This window comes from Felis catus, chromosome D1, assembly GCF_018350175.1.
Source record: "Felis catus isolate Fca126 chromosome D1, F.catus_Fca126_mat1.0, whole genome shotgun sequence".
NCBI lineage: Eukaryota > Metazoa > Chordata > Mammalia > Carnivora > Felidae > Felis > Felis catus.
In genome coordinates, this window is record NC_058377.1 from 58,956,655 (window position 1) to 58,982,533 (window position 25,879).

The following is a 25,879-nucleotide window of genomic DNA, read 5'->3' on the forward strand; positions in this document are numbered from 1 at the left end:
AGACAGGCAAAGTGAGAACATTTCAAATATAGAGATAACAATAATTCTGTACTTCAGAGATAAGTAGTTCGGTATCTTTACAGCATAATGTGCGGCAGGGGTGTGGCAAGAGATAGGGTTGGATTATAGGAAGAGCATATGACTGGATATTACGGATATTGTTTACATTATCATGGTTGTGGATTTCTGTTTTATTCAGTGGATTGAAATTTGCTGCTGTTATTAATATTAATTATGTTCAAATTGCTCCATACTCAACCAGTAGGGGGTCCCTTTGAACTAGCTCATGTCCTTCACATATGTCCTCATCATTCTCTGGACATTTCCTTTCTGTGAAAGATGTTCCAGGCTTATCATTTACTTTCCTTGCCCCAACTCTGGAGTCAACTGTTTCCTCAAAAACTCCTATTTCATTTTAGTGGAAGATAATATTTAGACACTAAGTTCTGGGCACTTGGTGTGCCTATTGCTTCTAGCCCCTCTCAGTGTGTGTATACACACACACACACACACACAGAGCTATATTTATTTATATATCAGTGTGTGTGTGTGTATTATGTTTGTGTAAACAGAAATTCACATTGAAATGTCCACTTCCAATCCAGTACCTTAAGATTCTTTCTAGCTTCCCCCTTTTCTGTATTTGTATATAAATGCCTTTTTGACAATGAGAAACTTCGCTCCAGTAATCCTCATGTATTTACTCAGTGTCTTTGTATATTACTCATCTCCTAACCACTCACTCTGGTCACCGACACAGCCTTTGATTTCCCCCTCCCAAACTTGCTACTCTCAAAGCTACCCAATCTCAGTAGCATCAACTATATCATTGCAGTTGCTCATGCCGGAGGCATCAGTGCCATTCTTATTGCCCCTCCAAACCTCACATCCATCCCAACAGTAAATTCCTTCAGCTCTGCCTTTAAAATAGAACCAATTTACCCCACCTCCACTGCTACTATTCTAAATCAAGCCACCATTATTATTATCTCTTGCATGTATTTTAGCAAGACTCTTCTAATTGACTCTCTGCTTCCTTCCGCGTTTCCCTTTAATGTCTGTTCTCCACTCACTAGCCAAAGTGAGCTTTCTATAACCAAAATTATGGGGTGTCTGTGTGGCTCAGTCCGTTAAGTGTCCAACTTTACCTCAGGTCATGATCTCACTGTTTGTGAGTCTGAGCCCCACACCAGGCTCTCTGCTGTCAGTGCAGAGCCCGCTTCAGATCTTCCGTTCCCCTCTCTCTGTCCCTCCCCCATTTGCACTCTGTCTCTCTCTCTCTTTCTGTCTCTTTCAAAAATAAATACATTTTAAATAAATAAGCAAACTGAAATCAGATTATGTCATCAGATTATGTCATTCCTTTGCTCAAAACCTACTAGTAGTTTCTCTTCTCATTCAGTTTAAAAGTCAAAATTCTTACCAAGGTCCTATGTAATCTACCACTCTTTCCCTCACTGTACTTCAGCTGTGTTGGCCTTCTTTTATTCCACAACTATCATACTCTTACCTCAGGGCCTTTGCCCTTGCCTATTTCCTCAGCAAGCTATTCTCTCAGATATCCACATAACTTATTACTCCTTTACTTCATTCAGTTCTTTGTTCAAATGTGGCTACCCAATTAGCATCCTTTTCCTCATCCTCTGTTTCTTTACTTTATTTATATGTTTATTGTATTTATTACGACCAGACATAATATTTAAGAACAGAGATTTTGGTCTGATTTTTCTTCCATGCAGTGTCCCTGCTACCTAGAATAATGCCTGGCAGATAGTAGGCTCTTGATAAATGTTTGTTGAACAACTTTTTGTACATTCATGTTTAATACATTCATTTGGGTAAAATTGATTTTGGTGATATATTAGTAATATCTGGTTTTTTACAGCTGTAAATTAGATGTTTAACTTATTTTGTAAGGAGAATTAGTGTCAACTTAGCTATCACGTGGCCTTTAAGAGAGAGTTCACTTTCAGAATGTACATAAATGTTTCAGAAAGCAGAATTAGAGATTAGAGATATTTTGAAAAAGAACTTATTAATGAATTGATAAGAGTGCATTACCACCTATACATTTCTGAGATCCAGAGTTTACCTTGCTGCCTTAGTTTCTGATGCTTAGGAGACCCTCTCAAGACTGTTTCTCAAAGAATGTCCTTCTTCCCTAACTCTAACCTTCCTTTCTGCTCCAAGACTGTTAGGTATCTCATGTTTTCTGGCATATCTTATTTTTCTTAATATCCAGTATTACATTTTATTTTCTATTGTAGTACTGTAACTTCATAAGTTCCTTTTATTCTTTCCACTTCTAGTAACAAAATTTTTGAAAGTTGAAGTATATTAGAAGTAGTGGAGTAGTTCTGTTTGCTTCTGTGTGGCCGGGGGCTCTAGAAAATGTGAACTGTTCACCTTAAGAAAAAGCAGATAATTCTATCAAGAAAGCCTTCCTCCAGGACTAGGTTTTCATTGCCTTATATTTCTTAACCTATAAGATCCTGTTTCTTCATCTACGGAAATATCTCTAACAATATCCTTTCAAGAGTTGTAAAATCATGTAAATGGTTCATACATAGTAGGTGTTCTTTAAGTATTCATTTCTCTTTCCATCTTCCCTGATTTTCCACTAATCAATATAACTTAATGTTTTATCTGTATTAATAAGTTCTTATATATCTTAACTAAATTTTCTTACCATAATAGTTAAAGTTGATATATATAAGTAAACACAAAAGCATAGGGAATTGTTCTCACTCTAAAAATACTGAAGACTAATATTAGATTAGTATTTTCCCTAACAGACCTTATATATCTTTCTGGTATAAAAATAGAGAAGAGAGAGTTAACTTCACCTGAGTGACCAAGCATGACCAATCTAAATGAAAGTACAAAGGGAGTTTCCAAGCATTAAACTCATGGGTGCTCTTCCTTTGTAACTTTATCTTCAATGCATGCAATGTGCAGACAAACCATGAAGATGTAGGGATTTTTTTGGTTCTTACCAAAAATAAAAATGCTCTAAATAAAAATGTCTGTTGAGAGTGCCAACAGCATGTGAATTCAGAAAGTTATCTTTTAAGTGAAAGAAAGTATGTTTTTTATGGTATTCTTGTCAACAAGAATGTACCCTAAGCTTTATGGGTTAAAAACTTTATCTAGTATATTGAACTTCAGACTCATTCCCTAGCAAGCACAATTGATTTTAGTTAGATATTAAGAATGTGTAAATAAACTCTGAAAAGGTACACTTCAAACAGTGGGAAAATAACAGATCATAAAGGTAATGAAGTTGAAGTTCTCTAGAAAAAGAAAACTTTTGATCCCTACATCATACCAGGCCAAATTATAGATTTATTAAAGATAAATGTAACAGACAAAAACATGGGTGAATATTTCTCTGATCTGAGTGTGAGGAGGAGATTTTTAAGTATTCCAGCAAAGGTAGACACTACATGGTGTGATTTGACACTTTCAGAGGTTTTCAACATGTAATACAATAATAATAACAACAGTAACTAACATTTATTGAGCCAAGTACCAAACCTTGTAGTAAGCGCTTTACTACAGTCAAAGTGCTAAGATTGAGAAACACTGCCCTAGAACTATATGATCTATAACCCTAGTCTGCTTTCCAGGTTATGCAGACGATAATGTCACCTGATGTTTTGCCGTGGTGTAATGAGTATTGCAAGCTTCCCAGTCTGCAGCATCTGTTTCCTCACTGCTTGCTGCTCTGCTGCTTAGCAGATGCCATCTGTATTATTAATGTTCTATTACAACAACATCCTAATGCAAGATACTAATTCTATAGTAATTAGGACAAAGGTTAAACCACTAAAATAGACCCAAAATGTAATAGCTCAAATAAGATAGATGTTAATTATTTCTCATGCAATAGTTCAGGATAGATTGGTAGGTTCTACCTCATGAAATTATTTAAGGACCTGTGTAACAAAGTAACTCAACTAATTTCTGTCATCACCAGCTTGGCCAAACCTGGGGCATTGACTCATTTGAGTTATATCCAGTGGATAGAGGAAAGAGAACATGAGGAAGACATACCATTTTCTTAAAATCTAGTTGTGAAAGTGGCATATATTACTCTGTTCACATTGTGTTAGAAAGAACTTATCCACATGAGGGGCACGTGGGTGGCTCAGTCGTTTGAGCATCCAACTCTTGGTTTCAGCTTGGGTCATGATCTCAGGGTTTGTGAGTTTGAGCCCCACATCAGACTCTCTGCTGACAGCATGGAGCCTGCTTGGGATTCTCTCTCTCCCTCTCTCTGCCTCTCCTCTACTCTTGCTCTCTTTCTCTCTCAAAATAAATAAAACTTAAAAGGAAGGAAGGAAGGAAGGACGGAAGGAAGGAAGGAAGGAAGGAAGGAAGGAAGGAAGGAAGGACGGACGGACTTAGCCACATGACCAGACCATACAGCAGAGGAAGCTAGGACGTGCAGTCCCACCATGTGCCTAGGAAGACAACAGTTTCCACCATAACCCCTATCTGTGCTGCCTCTAAATATCTGATAAGGCAGATGACTGTGAGAGTTAAAATATTTTTATAAATCAATAAGAAAAATAGAAATGTCCTAAATGAAACCAGGAAAAGCTAAAATTTAGTTTAAAGAAGAGAAATATGCCCTTGCATATATGGTCAATATTTTCAATATTTGACAAGAGAGCCAAAAACTCCTATAAGAAGACACAGGAGAAAAACTCCTTCACATTGGTCTTGGCACTGATTTTTTACATATGACACCAAAAGCACAAGCAACAAAAGCAATGACAAATAAGTAGTACTATATCAAACTGAACTTCTGCACAGCAAAAGAAACACACAAAATGAGACAGCAATCTATAGAATGAATGACAGAAAATATTTTTAAATCATGTATCTGATAAGGGATTAATATCCAAAATAGGTGTAGAACTCCTACAATTCAATAACAAGAAAACAACCCAATTTAAAAATGGACGGATGAACTAAATAGACTTTTTTTCCAAAGAAGACATACAAATAGCCAACAGGTACATGACAAGGTGCTGACATCACTAATCATGCAAATGCAAATCAAAATCACAGTAAGATATCACCTCATACCAATTAGAATGGCTATCATGAAAAAGACAAGAGATAAGTGTTGGTGAGGATATGGAGAAAGGGAGCGCTTGTGAACTATTGGTAGGAATGTAACTTGGTACAGCCACTATGGAAAAACCGTATGGAGGCTCCCCCAAAAATTAAAAATAGAGACATGTTTGATCCAGAAATACCATGTCTGGGTATATTATCCAAAGGAAATGAAAACAGAGTCTCAGAGAGCTATCTGCACCCCCGTGTTCACTGCAGCATTATTCCCAGTAGCCAAGATATGGAAACAACCTAAGTAAGTATCTGTCAGTGGATGAATGAATAAAGAAGATGTGGTATATATATATATATATATATATATATATATATATATATATATATGTGTGTGTGTGTGTGTGTGTGTGTATATATATATATATACACACACACACACGTATATACACACATATACACACACACACACACACACATATATATATATACCACATCTTCTTTATATACATACAATAAAATGTTCAGCCATGAAAAAGAAGGAAATCCTACCATTTGCAACAACCTGGATGAACCTTGAGAGCATTATGCTGAGGGAAATAAGTCACACAAAGACAAATACTATATGATATCACTTATATGTGGAGTCTTAAAAAAGCCAAACTCATAGAAACAGTATAGTGGTGGTTACCGTGGGCTGGGGAAATGGGAGAAAAGGGAGGTACTAGTCAAAGGTAAAAACTTCCAGTTAAGTTCTGGGGATCTAACATACAGCGTGGTGATGATAGCTCATAGTACTATATTATATACTTGAAAGTTGCTAAGAGAATAGATCTTAAATGTTCTCACCACAAAAAAAGGAGATGGTTGGGCACCTGGATGGCTCAGTTGGTTAAGATGGATGTGATCTCTTCACATATTTTGCAATATATAAATGTATCAAACCAACAAATTGTACCTTAAACTTACACAGTGTTATATGTCAGTTATTTTTCGATAAGGCTGGAAAAAAGAGAAATATAAAAGACTAGTGACAATTCATCTATAGTCATTTGAGTTTTAACAAGGATATCAAGACCATTCTGTGCAAAAGAATAGTCTTTCAACAAATGGTGCTGAGACAACTGAATATCCACATACAAAAGAGTATAAAAATTAAATCAAAGTGAATTAAAGGCTTAAATGTAAGAGTTAAAAATACAAAACTCTTAGAATTTTCCTTCTTTAGCTTTAGCATTTATATCCTAGGAATTTATTGTGAGTAGACATCTATGAAAATATCTGAGTACAGAGATGAGTACAGAGATAAAAAAAAATTAAAAGCAACTAAAATATTTAAAAATAAAACATTCAGGGGCACCTGGGTGGCTCAGTTGGTTAAGTGTCCGACTCTTGATCTCATCTCAGGTCATGATTTCATGGGTTTGTGAGTTCGAGCCCCACATTGGCTATACATTGTCAATGCAGAGCCTGCTTGGGATTCTCTCTGTCCCTTCCCCGTTTGCTCTCTTTCTCAGAATAAATAAATAAAATTAAAAAATAAAAATAGGGGCACCTGGGTGGTTCAGTCGGTTAAGCATCTGACTTCAGCTCAGGTCATGATCTTGTGGTCAGTGGGTTCGAGACCCATGTCAGGATCTGTGCTGATAGCTCAGAGCCTGGAGCCTGCTTCGGATTCTGTGTCTCCCTCTCTCTCTGCCTCTCTCTCTCTCTCTCTCTCTCAAAAATAAACATTAAAAAAAATTAAATATAAAATAAAACATTCAATAATTTGAAATAATTAAATATTTGATAATAAATAGTAATTTGTGATATATCTAAATGATGTCATGTACTATAATTCATTTAAAACAAAATTTTTTTAACGTTTACTTATTTTTGGAGAGAGACAGAGCGTGAGCAGGGGAGGGACAGAGAGAGAGAGGGAGACACAGAATCTGAAGCAGACTCTGAGCTGTCAGCACAGAGCCCTATGTGGGGCTCGAACTCACAAACCTTGAGATCATGACCTGAGCTGAAGTTAGGTGCTTAATCAACTGAGCCATCCAGGCACCCCTACTATAATTCATCTTAACTTACATTGTAGAAGATGATTTAATGACATGAAAAATGTTAACACTGTATTAACTGGTTAAATGAATCATAAATAAAATATATTTGTTCTTGTGTAACCTACTGATAGCTTTACCTTGGTATTCCCATTATGCACTTAAAAATTAAAGCCCAACCTAAATTCTTATAGCTCATCTGTTTTAACTTAATGGCTTAAGATTAAACATCATTTTGTAAGTGAAATTTTTCTATTAACTTTATAAATATATACTCTTTTAAAAATAAATTCAGTGAAATCTGAGTAATAGAGATGTTGTGACAGATATTTTAATGATTGGTTTATTTTAAAAACATAACGAATAATGTATCAGGAACTTTATAAACTTTTAACTACAAGTTTATCTATCTATATCTGTATCTATATCTATATATCTATATCTATTTAATGTTTATTTATTTTTGAGAGAGAGGGAGACACAGAATCCAAAGCAGGCTCCAGGCTCTGAGCTGTCAGCACAGAGCCCGATGCGGGGCTTGAACTCACAAGCTGTGAGATCATGACCTGAGCCAAAGTTGGACGCTTAACCGACTGAGCCACCCAGGTGCCCCTACAACTTTATATTTTTTAGCCATGAGTTTTTTTTTAATAATGTTTGTTTATTTTCGAGAGAGAGAAAGGAGAGAGTGCGTGAGTGTGGGTGGGGGAAGGGCAGAGAGAGAGGGAGAAAGAGAATCCTAAGAGTCAGATGCTCAACTGACTGAGCCATCCAGGCGCCCCTTGCCGTGAGTTTTTAATAGGTTTGTAGTATTATCTGGATTTCTGACAGGAGTGTTCAAAGTTATACCAAAAGCTGGCAGTCATTTCAAATCATTTTTCAGATCGTAAGCATAGTTGCTTTATAATTGTTTATGAATGGAAATGTGAGTATAGTGTTCTATGGCATAGTTGTAGTAGAGCCCTTTTTCTGTAACTTTAAGAAAGATAAATGTTCTGTTTGATTACCAGATTACCAAAAGAAGATTTTCACAGTACCAAGAAACCCAAATACAAAATTAAAATTAAAATTAATTAAAATCTATTATGCAGCAGTAAATTACTCTTAATGTCATTTTCGCATAATTTTCTAATCTTTTCTATGCATGTATTATATATACATGCATCAGACTTAGTATTATTTTGTTCACGTTAGTGCTTTTTTTTTCACGTAAAATACGTTGTGAGCTATTCCTATCTTTATTACTTGAAGATGTGATTTTCATGACCACATAATATTTAATTAAAATGCCATAAATTTTCTTGTCCCCTTTGGTCTGCTTTTATAAATCTGTAGTAAAGATTCTTTTATACAAATATTTGTACACTTTTTTTTCCCTAAAGTTTATTTATTTTGAGAGAGATAGCATACTCAAGCAGGGGAGGGGTAGAGAGAAAGGGAGAGAGTGTCAGTACAGAGCCTGATGTAGGGCTCAAACTCACTAACCTTGAGATCATGACCTGAACCGAAACCAAGAGAAAACCTCTTTGATAACTTCCTTAAGATACCTTCTTACAGCTCCATTCCCTGGTCAAAACCAAAGATGTATTAATACTTCCCGTATACACTGATTACCTTCCAGAAAGATGATATCATTTTATGCTCCTAAAAGTAGTATATGAAAGTACCTATTTTCTTGTACCCTTATCAAAACTGTATTTTTTAATGTTTTTTTAATTTTATTTATTTTGAGGGAGACCATGTGTGAGTGGGGGATGGGCAGAGGGAAAGAGAGAATCCCAAGTAGGCTCCCTGCTCAGCAGCTCACATCTGAAAAAACAGATAATAGAGCAGGTAAGACATTCAGTAGGGCTTGATCCCATGAACCGTGAGATCATGACCTGAGCCAAAATCAAGAGTTGGATGCTGAGTGCCCAGGTGGCTAAGTCGGTTAAGCATCCGAGTTTGGCTCAGGTCGTGATCTCACGGTTTGTGGGTTTGGGCCCCACATCAGGTTCTTTGCTGACAGGTCAGAGCCTGGGGCCTGCTTCAGATTCTGTGTGTGTGTGTCTCTCTCTCTCTCTGCTCCTCCCGCCGCTCATGCTCTGTCTCTCTCTGTCTCAAAAATAAACATTAAAAAAAATTTTTTTTTTAAAGTTGGACACTCAACCAGCTGAGCCAGCAGGGCACCCCAAAATTGTATTTTATAACTAACTAAATATACCTGTATGAGCAACAATTTGGATAATTATATAATATTCTTAATTAAATATTTTAATTTTTTGCTTGCTAATAAATTGAACATTTTCATTTGTGTTATTTTTTTTTTTAAACACTTTTTTTTTTTTAATTTTTTTTTTTTTCTCCAACGTTTATTTATTTTTGGGACAGAGAGACAGCATGAATGGGCGAGGGGCAGAGAGAGAGGGAGACACAGAATTGGAAACAGGCTCCAGGCTCCGAGCCATCAGCCCAGAGCCTGACGCGGGGCTCGAACTCATGGACCGCGAGATCGTGACCTGGCTGAAGTCGGACGCTTAACCGACTGCGCCACCCAGGCGCCCCTCATTTGTGTTATTTAAACCACTTTTCTTGCCAGTTACAAATTGACGAAAAGGCACGCCTGGATGTCTCAGTTGATTAAGCATCTGACTCTTGATTTCAGCTCAGATCATGATCTCACAGTTGGTGAGATTGAGCCCTGGTGTGGAGCCTACATAGGATTCTCTCTCTCCTCTCTTTCTGCCCCCCCCCCCCCCCCGCCTCACTCTTGCTGTCTCTTTCTCTCAAAAAAAATAAGCATTTAAAAAAATAAAAAACAATTTGGGGTGGCTGGGTGGCTCAGTTGGTTAAGTATCCAGCTCTTGATTTTAGCTTGGGTCGAGATCTCACAGTCATGGGATCAAGCCCCACATAGGGCTCTGCACTGAGCATGAGCCTGCTTTGGATTCCCTCTTCTTGTCTCTCTGCCTCTCTCCCCCAATAGCATGCTTGCACTCTCTCTCCCTCAAAATAAATATACAAACATTAAAGAAAAAAACAAATTGAAGCAAAGGGTGGATGATTAAAAGAACAAGACAATTACTGCTGAAGATAGTAATGACACATTAACAGAGTTGCAGCCTATATTTTGTACCAAGCAAACTGATATCCAATGTAATTTATTATGTTCTATATCCTATGAGATGCTATTTTAAACATTGGAGATACAGTACTGATAGCAGACATTTTTATTTCAGACCATTCATTCATTTATAATTTAACAGATATTTTCTAGGTGCTTTCTGTGTACCATTTACTGGAGGCACAATAGAGAACAAGATCCACATGGCCTCTGTTCTCTTGAAGGAGAATAAAAATATAAAAGTAACTTCATTCATTATTTATTATTTGCCACACATCATGCTGATATTATTCCATATATTATTTCCTTTAATATTAAAATGATATTTGGAAACTGCCTTTTGGAGACATACATGTGTGTGGTCAGTTTTGTTCATATCACCTGAAATACTAACATGCTTTATAAAAGGCCTTTTAGTATCAAAAATGTGGTGCATTTGTGATCAGCGTAGAATGAACACACACATGCGACAAAGTCTCATTTCACTTAAATATTGTTGTGAGACCTTCAGTCCCTAAAATGTTTGTAGTGACAAGTTTAAAAGGGTAAGGATGATAAATAATCTGATTCCCACTTAGGGCTAAAATGTATTTGTCCTCCCTCTTTAAATTAGAGCCAGGAATCATCTGTGTTAGGCTATAAATGCCTTTTCAGCATGTCTTTGTGCTTTCTACATAGAGAGTATAGCACTGGTGCACAAAACACAGGGGGCTCTTGCCACTGGAGACTGTCTAACCCACAGATACGAAGAAGCTCCCTGGAACTTTACTGCTTGTTTACAGAAAGTCACCCACCGTTGTTACAGATGCCTAGAAGGCGAGGAGTTTTCTGTAAGAGATCAAAATCTAACCAAGCTGGAATGTTTGCACCAAATAGGCAGCTTTTAAAATCTGAGTAAACCTCCACAACTCTTTAAAGAAAACTAAGTTGTAATTGTAGGTAACATTAAACTTTGGAATAAGAAACTAGAAAGTTAATATTTTCTTTTCTGATTATGAATCCATTACACAGGTATTTGAGGCACAATGTGTTACAACTACAGTCTTACTAAAACGCGGGGGGATATGTTTAGTTGTAACTTTTTTAGAAGATGAATTATTGTCACTACTGCTGAGAAATGGATCCTGTCTTTCTTGATCTTCTTTGCTTTCTTCCTGAATGTCCTCAGTTAATGTTTTTTTCTGTGATTCAAATAGTGCTGAGCACAGCAGAGGTTGTTGCTGGAATTGAATTAAGAATGGACATGTGAGTGTTTATAATAAGAAAGCCAAATTCTTTTTTCATAGACTCTGTACTTGAAAGCTTTGATGTCCTGAATAACTACATACCCCCAAAAGTACAATTTGGCTACTATATTAAAATTTGAAAATATCCTGCTTTACATGTTTAGTTCAAAGGCCACTTTCATTACATACATATAAAGACCAAACTTCTGTAACTCTTATCCTTATTATATTTTTAGAAAGTATTTATAATCTTGGGGCATCTGGGTGGCTCAGTTGGGTAAACGTCCAACTTCAGCTCAGGTTGTGATCTCATGGTTCATGAATTCAAGCCCCGCATCGGGCTCTGTGCTGACAGCTTGGAGCCTGGAGCCTGCTTCAGACTCTGTGTCTTCCTGTCTCTCTGGCACTCCCCCGCTTCACCCTGTCTCTCTCTCTCTCCTTCAAAAATAAGTAAACATTTAAAAAAAAATTTTTTTAAAGAAAGTATTCGTGGGGCGCCTGGATGGCTCAGTCGGTTAAGCGACCGACTTCGGCTCAGGTCATGATCTCACAGTCCGTGAGTTCGAGCCCCCCGTCGGGCTCTTTGCTGACAGCTCAGAGCCTGGAGCCTGTTTCGGATTCTGTGTCTCCCTCTCTCTGACCCTCCCCCGTTCATGCTCTGTCTCTCTCTGTCTCAAAAATAAATAAATGTTAAAAAAAAAAAAAAGAAAAGATAAAAGGAAAGTATTTGTAATCTTAAATCTGTTTTAAAGTGCAACACCCCAAAAAAGTACAATTCAAGATCTTTTTAAAACCCGAATTGACTAATTAGGAAAACAAATAATCAAAATGATGAATTAGTCTTTTTTTCTAATGTTTTATTTTTTGTTTATTTTTGAGAGAGAGACAGAGCATGAACAGGGAAAGGGCAGAGAGAGAGGGAGACACAGAATCTGAAGCAGGCTCCAGGCTCCGAGCTGTCAGCACAGAGCTTCACATAAGGCTTGAACTCAAAAACCGCAAAATCATGACCTGAGCTAAAGTTGGACAGTTAACCGACTGAGCCACCCAGGCACCCCAGTGATCAAAATGATGAATTAGTCTTTAAAGTTTGTTTTTTAACACTTATTTATTTTTGAGAGAGAGAGAGAGAATGCGAGCAGGGGAGGGGCAGAGAGACAGAGACACAGAATCCGAAGCAGGTTCCAGGCTCTGAGCTGTCAGCAGAGAACCCAATGCGGGGCTCAAACTCATGGACCGCAAGATCATGACCTGCGCCAAAGTTTGATGCTTAACCAACTGAGCCACCCAGGGGCCCCAATGATTAATTGGTCTTAAGCAAGCTTTGATAAATACTGATTTTAGTAGTTAAGAACTGAAGTGTTCTCTTAATAAAAACTGTGGCAAATGTTATCCTTCAGGACTTTCCACTACATTCGAGCATCATTTCCTCCAGAAAATCTTCCTTAAACTTCCACATTTGTTGAGGTCATTCTCTTCTGCCACCTTGTATAAATAAAATTATCTATTACATATTCATGCCTAACACTTGGCCAAATTCTTCATGGTTCAAATACACCACATATAAACAGACTCAACCCTTGGGGCACCTGGGTGGCTCAGTCAGGTGAGCGTCTGACTCTTGATTTTGGCTCAGGTCATGATCTTACAGTTCATGAGTTCAAGCCCCCACATCAGGCTCTGCACTGACAGTGTGGAGCCTGCTTGGGATTCTCTCTCTCTTCCTCTCTATCTCTGCTCCCCCCTTTCAAAATAAATAAATAAACTTAAAAAAAAAAAAACAAAACTTTAAACAGACTCAACCCTTGGCATAGTTTTTGGCACAGAGTAGGTTATCAATAAATTTTTATAGAATTGAACTGTTGAATAATCACTTTGTTATTATGTTTATAACAAGTTCCTTTTTGTCATAGTATTCCATATTGCATAGAAAATTCAGGTGCAAAGAAATGTAGCTGTTGGGGCACCTGGGTGGCTCAGTCGGTTGAGCGTCCGACTTCAGCTCAGGTCATGATCTCATGGTCTGTGAGTTCAAGCCCCACGTTGGGCTCTGTGCTGACAGCTCAGAGCCTGGAGCCTGCTTCGGATTCTGTGTGTGTCTCTCTCTCTGCCCCTCCCCTGCTCTCTCTCTCTCTCTCTCTCTCTCTCTTTCTCTCTCAAGTAAATAAACATTAAAAAATTAAAAAAAAAAGAAAAGAAAAGAAATGTAGCTGTCACATTTGAGTATACCATACATCTAAGATTGTTTCAGTCAGAGGCTGTCATGGGCTGTAATGATCAGACCATGTTCACTACAACCATCAGTTGTAGTTAGGAGACCAAAGGAAACATCTAAAGCCATCATACTATTTCCTTTCCATTAATGGTCCCATATATCCAAAAAAAATGTATATCAACTCTTCCCCAAAATTTCAGTGTAAGGAACTTTCATATTGCCTGCATTAGGGATATTGCCTCCTGAACTAAAATTAAAGCTTTATATTCTCCATGCTAAATATTTTCTGGCATTTCAGTACTTCATGTCAAAAGTACACATAAAAGATGCCACTGAAATAACACAGCCAAAAGATCAATATGGGAAAATTCTAGATTTAATTTGGAATGCCAAAAATTCTTATGTTTGCAGCAGTCATATTTGCTATCTGATACCTACAATTTCCTAGTTTATATACCTAGAGAGCTGAACGTCTATTATAGTTTCTTCCAGAAGTCTTTCGGTTTCCTCCATCAGGCCTTTTGGCCCTCTAGCTCTCCTTGCCTCCAGCTTAAAAACTTTTGTTTATAGTTTTTATATAAGTATAAAACAACAGCAAAAAATACCATTTAAATGCAAACAAGTCTATAAATCAATCAAATTCAAATTGACAAAATAATTAAGTATGATAGCTGATAAAGATTAGTGGAACATAAATTGCTACTTGAGATATGAATTATGATGCTGTCTCTAAGCTGTTTTGAATTCTCCATGCCTGTTCTTCCGTATGCCTGTAATGACTCTTCCTCATCACCCTTTTTGTTTTGTTAGTAAAGTGTTCACAGATGTCATTTTATCTCCACATCTTGCAAATATGTCATTTACATTTTAAGTTCAAGGTCATTTCAAGTACAAGAGCTCTTTTCATTAACCTAGGACCATTGGATTAAAACAACTTGACACATTGATCATAAACATAAGCATGGGCACAGAGATCCCACGGCAATTCCCCAGTAAAAGGTTGATCTTCCATATTGCCCTGGATTAAATTATATCATTTAAAAATTATTTAGATGAAAACAAAAAAATTTAAATTGCTACAATGAATTTATGAGCTGCAAAGATTATGTGATTATATCCTTAGCTTCCACTTTAAGAAAAACTACTCTGATTAGTTTTATCTATGCTGTGTATATGTGCAGAACAAAAGAGATTTGGGGCTACTGAAATTGGAACACAGGCAAGAGATTTCTGAAGGGACTATACTCAAGCCAGTAGATTTTGGCTTGAATGTTTTGACATATACAATATACATATGCTTTAAGATCATCTGGGCATGTCACTCACCTTTATCACATTTTACTTGAGTGCTGATTCTGATGGATTTGTTAGAAATGAAGATTATGGTTAGCAGTAGAGTGAGATGAAAAATAATGGATGGCTGACAGACTAAAATCTGTTTGTATATATTAAAAAATGGTCAAAACCATGCTTATTAAAACTTCTCAATCAAGTATTTGTGGAGTCTCTGAAGCTTCTTGGAAAATTCTGGATTCCCTGGAGCACTGAGGTAAAAACATGGTCACTAAATAAATAGCAACAGCAACAATAAATCTTGGGGAGAGAAAGAGGAATCTGATTTCCTGAAGTACCACATTACATTATTTAAAAACATTTTTTTAATGTTTATTTTTGAGAAAGAGAGAGGGAGACAGAACACAAGCAGGGGAGAGGCAGAGAGAGAGGGAGAGAGAGAGAGAGACAGAATCTGAAGTGGGCTCCAGGCTGTGAGCTGTCAGCACAGAGCCCAACACAGAATTCAAACTCACAAGCCATGAGCCAAAGTCAGACGCTCAACCAGCTGAGCTACTCAGGCGCCCCCACATTACATTATTTTAGATGGACGGTTCTTAAAAGATTATGAGATATGCAAAGAAACAGGAGTGTATAGCCCTTCCAGAAGACTAAAAGGAGTCAATAGAAATTGACCCTAAAGAAGCACATACATTGGACTTACTAGACAGAGATTTTAAATCACCTATTTTTAACAAAGAACTAAAGGAAACCATAAAGCCAAAGAACTAAAGTATGGGAATAATGTCCCACCAAAGAGAGAATATCAACAAAGAGAAATTATAAAAAGGAGCCAAATAGAAATCCTGGTGTAGGAAAGTACAATGACTAAAATAGGAATGCACTAGAAGGGTTCAGCAGCAAATCTGAGCTGGCAAAAGAAAGAATCCATGAATTTAAGGTGAGACAATTGAGATTATCCAGTCTGAGAAAGGAATATTTAAAGTCTGATTTAAAAGACAACATGGGGCACCTGGGTGGCTCCGTCGGTAGAGTGTCCGACTCTTGATTTTGACTCAGGTCATGATTTCAGGGTAGTGAGATTGAGCCCTGCGTGGGGCTCTGCCCTGAGCATGGAGCCTGCTTGAGATCCTCTCCGTCTCTCCCGCTGCCCCCTCCCCCGCTTATATGCTTTCTCTCTTTCTAAAATGTAAATAAATAAATAAACAAACAAAATTATAAAATGTTGATGGACTTATAATGTGTTAAGGATACATTTGTATGGCAGTAATAACACAGAGGAGGGTAGCAATAGAGCTTTGTAGGACCAAAGTTGATATACCGTTGAAATTAAGTTTGCATTAATCCAAACCAGTTTGCTTTAAATTAAGATGTTAGTTATAATCTCTGGGCAACCACTGTGAAAATAATTCCCAAAAAAACATAATAAAAGAAACATCGAATTAGAATGGTACACTTGAAAATGCCTATTTTACAGATCTCATGAGAAGATACATTATTCTTTGTTTTATAAATGGGGAAACTGAGGCCTTAAGTACATAATAGAATCAAGATTCAAAACCAAGTCTGTCACAAAAAAAAAACCCTCACTCTGGGTCCTATAAGGGAAATAGATGAAAATCCTGGATAGAACATAGAAATGGTGAAGCTTTATTATTCTAATAATCATCTTTTACAAATACTATACTCTTTGACTCCATCAGATCAGGAGTTTAAAGAAGGAAGATTCAGTACTTGCTTAGAGTAATATTTTTCATAAGCAGTGGACCTGGATTTGAATGCAAGCATATATGGTTCAAAGCTTTCTATCGGACCATACTGCTTTAGGGTTGCAACCTAAATATTGAGATGGTTTCAGCACACTCACAAACAATTATGCATGCTAGTAAATAACTCAAGAGGACAACACAGAGGGGCATATTCTTGATCTCAGCTCACGTTATGATCTCACAGTTCATCATTTCGAGCCCCACATCCGGCCCTGCACTGATGGTGCAGAGCCTGCTTGGGATTCCTTCTGTTTTTCTCTCTGCCCCTTCCTGACTTGTATGCGCTCTCACGCTCGCACACACTCTCTTTCTCTCTCAAAATAAATAAACTTAAAAAAAAGAGAGAGGGAGAGGACAACACAGACTTTATAGAGAAGCAGTGTTGAATTTTCCTTTCCTGGAGTTTTGTAATTCACAGAGGGGAGCTTTCTTATTTGTTTCCTCTTTCACAGAACCTGAAGTAACCCAATGCTTTTAAACAAAACAACCACAAGTATAAAATTGGGTGATGTGTTTCTAATTTTACTTTATATCAATTGACATATTCAGTCATGTCTTAAGATATTTACAGTGATACAGATGCAACTCAGTACGTGCTTCGATCTCTTTAAAAAAAAAATTTTATTAAAGCATAGTTGACACAATGTTACATTATTTTCAGGTGTATGACATAGTATTGGACAACTCTATGCCATGCTCACTGCAAGTGTAGCCACTATATGTCACCATTATAACACTATTACAGTACCATTGACTATATTCCCTGTGCTGTACCTTTCATTCCCATGACTTCTTTAATCTCTCTTAATTTGTGAAAATCTACTTTCTCTGCATCCTGGTTAGGTATAGGTAGGGTCTTCTCAGAAAGAAACAAATGCAGGCAGGCAATCATTGTTCTCTTGCATCAGCATAGGAGGACTGTAGAATTTTATGATTTAAGAGAGCTCAAATTTATCATCATCTTGATATTTATATCCTTGACTTTTACCCAAAAACTATTTTAGAATGCCCATTGCTCTTCGAAGAGTTTGCCTTCCTAGGCTGTATTAAGGAAACTAAAGAGATTTCAACATAACCATATAACTACAGAATCTGTGCCCTTCCTGGATCCAAATAAGGAGGCCACTGTTTAAAGTTCTCACTGTAGGGGACATTGCACCAAATGCTTAGAAAAATGTCACATTTTCTTTCTCCTAACTCCTTATTCAGCATAATTTTCCTCTTCCAACATGTTCCAGAGAATTTCTACTTTCCTGAAAATAAATGTTCAGTGGAACATCCTAGTATTTTAAATTTCTGAATTTGTTAAGACAGCCCAATTTTCTTTTTTCTCTTTTCTTTCTTTCTTTCTTTCTTTCTTTCTTTCTTTCTTTCTTTCTTTCTTTCTTTCTTTCTTTCTTTCTTTCTTTCTCTCTCTCTCTCTCTCTCTCTCTCTCTCTCTCTCTCTCTCTCTCTTTCCTTCCTTCCTTCCTTCCTTCCTTCCTTCCTTCCTTCCCTTCTTACTATTTTGAGTATTTACTATTACAAGTTTTGATTTCAAACTCAACTGATTTTAGAGATCAGGTTGATCCAATGAGTAAAGAGGGCAGGGGTAATAATACATAAGGGAGTGTGTGATCTATGGGTAAGAGAAAAGAACATGGCTGCTTAAACACATTCAAAGTCAATTTTTCAAATGGAAAAACTGCTAGACTATTAAAACGTATGGCTGATCAAAGGCCTGTGGTTTCTCATTTCAGGTATTACGGAGTTCTTCCCCTAGCAGTTTGTATCAAATAATTTTTTAAGTTTGACTACGTTTCAAATACATATTTGGATGAGTTAACCTACCAAATTTTTGCATAGTGGAGAACACCAAGGAGCTCATACTGCCAGATTAACTCATATTTGTATAAACCTTGAAAGAATGCTTCTGCCATTTCTGAGCACATATGTGAATTCTAGTTTACCATTGATTACAAAATTTGTGGCTCTTCACACAGGTCTCTATATTAATTGAAGTTTGTGCACAATTGCTCATTTGAAAATGAACAAACAAGTATACTTAGAACATTCTTGTGCCTTGCTCATTGAATGCTACACAAGGCAGGCACCTGGGTCATTCAGTCATTTAAGCATCCAGCTTCAGCTCAGGTCATGATCTCATGGTTCATGAGTTCAAGCCCCACATCAGGCTCTCGGCTATCAGCACAGAGCCTACTTCGGAACCTCTGTCTCCCCCCCCCCCCCCCGTCTCTCTCTGCCCCCCCCTCAATAAATAAGTAAACTTAAAAAAATAAATGTTACACAGCACTCAGATGCATCTTCGCTATGCATACCCTTATCAAATATTATAATTGTGACACATTTACCTTTTATTGAAAGATTTGAGTAGTTCTTACCTTACTTTAAATTTTCTAAGAAATACATGTAGCTTTTGGAATGTATTTGTGATTCAGCTTTGCAATAAAAAATTGTCTACCTCAGACTTTTAGATCTGGTTAATTGAAGAGAACCAGGAATATAAAGCAAGTTATTGAATTATTATTACTTACAATTAATTACCTAGATGAATCAAAGTTTTTCTTATAATACAATCAAAAGAAATAATTTAGATAGTACAGCCAATACAAGCTAGTTATCATTCATAACCCTTTATTTTTTTTTAATGTTTATTTTTGAGAGACAGGGTGCGAGCAGGGAAGGGGCAGAGAGAGAGAGGGAGATACAGAATCCGAAGCAGGCTCCTGGCTCTGAGCTGTCAGCACAGAGCCTAGTGCGGAGTTCAAACCCATGAACCGCAAGGTCATGACCTGAGCTGAAGTCAGACACTTAACCAACTGAGCCACCCAGGTGCCCCTCATTCAGAACCCTTTAGTGAGGAGTCTCTTAATTGCAAATAACAAACTCAACTCAACAAGACCTAATTCAAAGTAGCACGAGCAGAGTGGGAATTTGTTGGCTCAGGTAACCAATCACAGAAAGGACAAGGGGGTGCTTATTCAGAAACCACACAATCTGAAGACATTCCTTGTCCCTCCCTTTTGCCTCCCCATTCCCATCTTCACTCTGCCAAATTTCTCATCACTGCTTTTCCTTGTGAATTGGTATAAATCTCTTCTACTGAAGACAGACTTTCTGTATTTGGTAGGAAGCCTAGCCATTTAGTTATAGCCATTTGGCTGTTTTTGACTCAGCTTCCATCCCAGCAATCACCTACTCTCGAGAGAGAGGGGGGGAGAGAGAGAGAGAGGAGAGAGAAAGAGGGAGAGCGAGAGCTCTAGGTCAAATGTCATTAGTATATGTTAGCTGCCTGTGTCAGTTATAGTTATTACTATTTGAATGAAGAGAAGGGGGGAAGAACATTCCAAGCCAACAGAATAACTTAACTGGAAACATGAAGGTGAGTGGCATTCTCTAAAAAGGCTCAGTCTGGTTGGGATGTAGAGTACAATGCAGATAACAATGATTAGAGATGGTGCTAATGAGAGGTAGTTTGGGACTAGATGGTAAAGGAACGTAGATACCAGCCAAAGAATTTTGACTTTTCAAAATATACAGTGGGAACCATTGAAAAAAAAATTGTAGCATCACTTTTTTTCCCAATCTGATATCCAGGCTTTCTTTTTATTTTTTTATGGAAAATTCTCAACATACACTGTAATAAAAAAGAGTAGTATAAATACCCCCATGTATTCATTACCCAGCTTTAACAGTTATCAATATGTGGCCAATCCATTGAAGATTTTTGAAGAAGGCAAGAAAGGAGATTAACATTGTGTCACTTCCTTTGCTTTAGTTAATCTTCACAATGTGCCTGTGGAGTATGTTGTATTCCCACTTTCCCTAATTACAAATGAGAAAGCCATCAAAATGATGAACTAAGTAACAGTGCTGGGATTCTAACCCACACCCAACTTCGGAACTCAAGTTCTTCCCCGTGTTGCATAATGCTGCCTCTAATTATGATGTAGGACATTATTCTGTTAAAAATAGCTGCTGTACTGCTGTACTGGGGCTGTTGACCCTATTCAGGATGGTAGACTTCTCTGCCTCCAGCCACTCTGCCTCTACAGGGTCACCAGGATCTAAGTCTGTGTAAACGTTGAACCTAATCAGTTAAAATGACCATTTAGTCCAGTGATTCTCAAAGTATGGTCCCCAGACAAGCAGCAAGTTGTTAGAAAATGTAAATTCTCAGCTCCCCACCACCACCCCAGCCTACTGAATCAAAAATTCAGAGGCTGGGAGCTCATGACGCCTATATTGCTACTTGCTGTGTTTAAATAAAAATGCTCCAGTTGTTTCCTGCAAGCATGAGGTTAAGACCATCTACCAAGAGCATTTCTAAGGCAAAGCCATATCAGAAGAATTTATATGTTTCTTTTTTAACAAGTTCATGAAAAGCATGTCTTAAGTTGGGAATTCGTATTCAGACAGTACCAGCAGTCTCCCTTGGGATGTTACATGACTACGTGGAAAGGAATTTTAAGGCATTTGCACTGCCTATATTTAAAGTGCTTGATGGTGCCATCTGGTGGAGTAAGCACTATAGAATGTGCAGCTTTATTACTCAGTGCTTCGGGGATAGGTGTGCATTTCTAAAAAAATCAATGTTATAGTAAAAGTTTAATGGAATAGCCAGACATAAGATGTACAAAGAGTTTATTTACTGTAAAACCTCCACTGAGGATATGATACCAGAACACAAGCAACAAAAGAAAAATAGCTAAATTAGACTTCATCAAAACAAGAACTTTTTGTGCATCAAAGGACGCTATTGAGCAAGTGAAAAGACAGCCCACAAAATAAGAGAATATATTTGGAAGTCATACATCTAATAAAATACATGTATCTGATTATATGAATAACTCTTACAACCCCACAACAAAAAGACAAAACAACCCAATTTAAAAACGAGCGAAGGACTTGAGTAGACCTTTTTCCAAGGACAGCATACAAATGGCCGGTAAGCCCATGAAAAGATACCCAACATTATTAGTCATTAGAGAAATGCAAGTCAAAACCACAAGGAGATACTGCTTGCATGGCTTGAATAATTTAAAAAAAACAAACAGAAAACAACAAGCATTGATGAGGATGTAGAGAAATTGGAACCTTTATACATGGTTAATGGGGATGTAAAATGGTGCAGCCACTGTGGAAAAGTTTGGCAGTTCCTCAAATAGTTAGACATAGAATTACCATAGGACTCAGCAGTTCCACTGGTAGGCATATACCCAGAGAATTGGAAACAGATGTTCAAATAAAAACTTATACATAAATGTTCATAGCAGCATTATCCATAATAGCCAAAAAGTGGAAACAACCCAAGTGCCCATCAACCAATGAATGGATACTAAATGTGGTATATCCATATAAAAGAATATTATTCAGTCATAAAAAGAAATGAAATATTAATACATTGATGAACCTTGAAAACATTATGCCTGGTGATAAAGGCAGGCACAAAATGACATGTGTTATATGGTTCCATTTATATGAAATGTCTAGGCAAACCCTTAGAAAGATTAATGGTTGTCAGAGGTGGGGGCGGCGAGGGAGAAATGGGAGTCACCACCTAATGGATATGGGATTTCTTTTGGGGACAGTGCAAATATGCTGGACGTAGATAGTACTGATGGTTACACAACATTGTGAATGTACTGAAAGCCACTGAATTGTATACTTTAAAATAGCTAAAGTGGTGAATTTTATGTTGTGAAAATTTTACCTCAATTTTTAAGACAATTTCCATTGATTGGCAGGACTCCAGAACCTTTTTTTGATTATTGCTATTATTATAGATATATTTTCCCCATAGTTGTTGCTAATATGTATGCTATTTGTTTTACTTTTTTTTTAACCTAAAATTATTTTGTACCTACTTTTGCAACAGTATAGTTACCATAGTTTTTGTTGGTGCCTATATTTCAGTCATTATATATATCATAGCCTAATTATTTTTCAAATGTTTCGCAGTTTTCTTTTTTTTCTTTCAATTTCAGTGAATCCTACTCTAAATGCTTAAACAAAGAAGAATGTTTAAAATTCTTTACAGACATTTCATTGGTGTTTCTTCAAAAGTGTATTTCTAAATCACTTTTTTCTAACCATTGCTATTGTGTTTTTTTCTCTGACTGCTCTGTAGTAAGAGTATACTAATTTATAATCCTACCAACAGTGGATGAGGAAAAATGGAGGAGATGATTTGACATGATTGCATGTCTACTCTGTTTCAGGCACTGTGCCTGGATCCTTTCACATCCACAGTTCCATTTAACTCCCACACCTACTCTGTTATAAAATGACTACAGTGGTTGATGGCAGTTAATAAACAGATGAACAAAGATTAGAACCCAATAACTTTGTCTCCAAGTGTATCCTGTTTCTACAGCTTTACCAATATTGGATTTTATCTTTTTTAGTTCCTATTTATTAGAAAGATTCAGCATTTTCCCAAGTGATTGTTTACTGGTTATAAGTACATTTATGTAACAATCTTTATCTTTTGTCCATTTATTATTAATAGATTTTAAACTGAATTTACCTCGTGAACAGTAGGTGTTCTGTATCAAAGCTTTGTCATAATTTTTTTTGCTTTTGTTTATTACTCTTTTACAGGCTCTTGATGGAAATGTGTATGATCACCTGAAGGATTATTTAATAGCCTTCAGCCGGACTGAGCTAGAGACATGCCAAGCTGTGCAGAACACATTCCAGTTTTTATTAGAAACCTCCAGCAAGGTAAGTTACCTTTAGTGAAATATGTGATGTTATCCATTTTAGAATCTAAAATGTTTTTGCATACAAACAAAATGAAGTCACCGGTACTTTAGAAGAATGCTTTAAAGGACAAATCTCCTGGAAACACTTTTCCTTCTAACAAAGTTGCATGGTGTTCTTGATGAGTTGGCACAAAGGGGAAAAGGGGAGGTAAGGGTACAAGCTAGTGCAGGATATCACTCTGCTGCCATATTGCTTTTGAGATGAAATGATTTGAAGAGTTTTACCTTCGGGGTGCCTGACTGACTCAGTCAGAAGAGCATGTGACTCTTGATCTCAGAGTTGCAAGTTCAAGTCCCACATTAGGTGTAGAGATTACTTAAAAATAAAATCTTTAGGGGCTCCTGGGTGGCTCAGTCAGTTGAACCTCTGACTTTGGCTCAGGTTATGATCTCATGGCTTGTGAGTTTGAACCCCACATCGGGCTCTATGCTGACAGCTCAGAGCCTGGAACCTGCTTCAGATTCTGTCTTTGTCTCTCTCTCTCTCTCTGCCTCTCCCCTGCTCACGCGCTGTCTCTCTCTTTCGCTGTCTCTCAAATATAAACATTAAAAATTTTTTTAAATAAATAAAGTCTTTAAAAGAAAAAAGGGAATTGTACCTTCCACTCAAATAAATTTTGAATGCACTCAACTCATTCATATGGAAGGACAGCAAGGTCATGTGTCAGTGTAAAAAATAATAAAAAGACACAAAAGGGAAGGTAGCATTTTATCACTGATGAACAAATGAAAGCTTTATCTTGTTTTTTAAAAATTAACCTTACCTTCTACATGCTGTCATTCATTGATGGTAAATCTTTGTTCAAAAGTGTTAGGATCCAGCAACTTTGCTGGCATGTTCACACTGTGTGCAGAGAAAATAAACAAAATTGCTTTTCTTCAGGATTCTGACAGATTAAAATTTTTTTGCAGCATACAAACTGTCCTTTTGAAGATAAATTGTTCTTATGATTAGTAATTTTTTTATTCTGATACATTAAATGCATAGTAAATGTTTCCCAGCTGAATGCATGCATTTGTAAAACTATATTCATTTTGTAACAGCTATTTTTAAAGATTTCGTTCAATCCTCTTTTTTGGCAGGGGAAGCAGGAACTGGCTTAATACCTTAAGAAATTGTTTGGAAAGGAATCAGGGTTTCTTAAGAAAAGAAGCATAGACTCTTCTTCCTGAGCACCTCCTTATATATTTATTCTTGTTTTCAGTGTACCATGACTCTATTTCTATTTTTAGAAAAACATTTAAAATATTAATTTGGGGGGCACACAGCTGGGTCAGTCAGTGGAGTATGATCTTGGGATCATGAGTTCTAGCCCCATGTAGGGCCTAGAGTTTACTTCAAAAATTAGACAGGTAGATAGGTAGGTAGGTAGGTAGGTAGGTAGGTAGGTAGGTAGATAGATGGATAGAATATTAAGTTGATACAGAAATATAAAAATCACTAGTCTGGTGCTTTGAAATCCTATCATGTTTCTATTTTCCTGGATTTTCTGGATTTTCCAGAATCCAATACAAGATATAGAAGGATTGATGTATAGAAAGTAGGATGGGTAGAAAGATGGGTAGTTATATGAAAGCAAATGTAGAAAAATGTTAATTGAAGAATCTAGGTAGTGGGTATATGGGTGTTTGCATATAGTTATTTTTATTTTAAGGTATATGTATTTGAAATTTTCTATAAGAGAATGTTGGGGGAATGAGTCTATAAAAACATCTTGGCTTTGTTCTGTTTGTGGAGCAGTTGATTTTTGAATAGTGATCAAACTGTGTATATTTATTGGCCCATTCAGGCTTCCTGTTCCTTTTTTTAATACATTTTGGTAACTTATACTTTCCTAGACAATAGTCCATTTTATTTATCAAATTTGATGGTATATGTGTATAAACTTGGGTACTCTATTGTCGTCTTCCTTTCCATTTCTAATACTGTATGTGCTGTGCTTTCTTTCATTTTGATCAAACTTACCAGTCTGTCTTCTTAATCTCCAAGATCCAGCTTTTACTCTACTTCTTCATGTTGTTGCTATTTCCTTAATACCTGCCTTTATATTTATTATTTCTTTCTACTTTATTACAATTTATGTGCTTATTCTTTTTCAGGCTTCTTTTTCTATTAGATTCTTTGTTTTAGTCTTTCTTGCAAGTAAATCCACTTAAGGCTAAAAATTTCTTTTTCTACTTTAACTGCATTTTATATGTAGGGGCTTTTTGTTGTTTCTGCATTCTCCCCCTTGTTAACCCATGAACTGTTTAGAGATGAGTTTTTCCAGTTTTCATTCAGTGGGAGTATTTTAGTGGGGTAACATTTTTCATTTCTAATTTTATTAGAAATTATATTTTATTACATTTATTTTTATCAGAGAGATTGTCCTCTGACAG

The 25,879-nt window shown here is 36.8% G+C and overlaps 1 protein-coding gene across 5 annotated transcripts in view; it reads left to right on the plus strand.

The window, feature by feature from the left end:
* Nucleotides 1-25,879, plus strand: part of FCHSD2 (FCH and double SH3 domains 2) — a 298,964-nt gene that overhangs the window by 195,149 nt on the left and 77,936 nt on the right. For all 5 annotated transcript variants that reach the window (XM_019811869.2, XM_019811868.3, XM_011286612.4 and 2 more), the window contains one exon: nucleotides 23,337-23,459. In XM_019811869.2, the coding sequence (XP_019667428.1) occupies nucleotides 23,337-23,459 (123 nt within the window). The remainder of the gene's footprint in view (nucleotides 1-23,336; nucleotides 23,460-25,879) is intronic.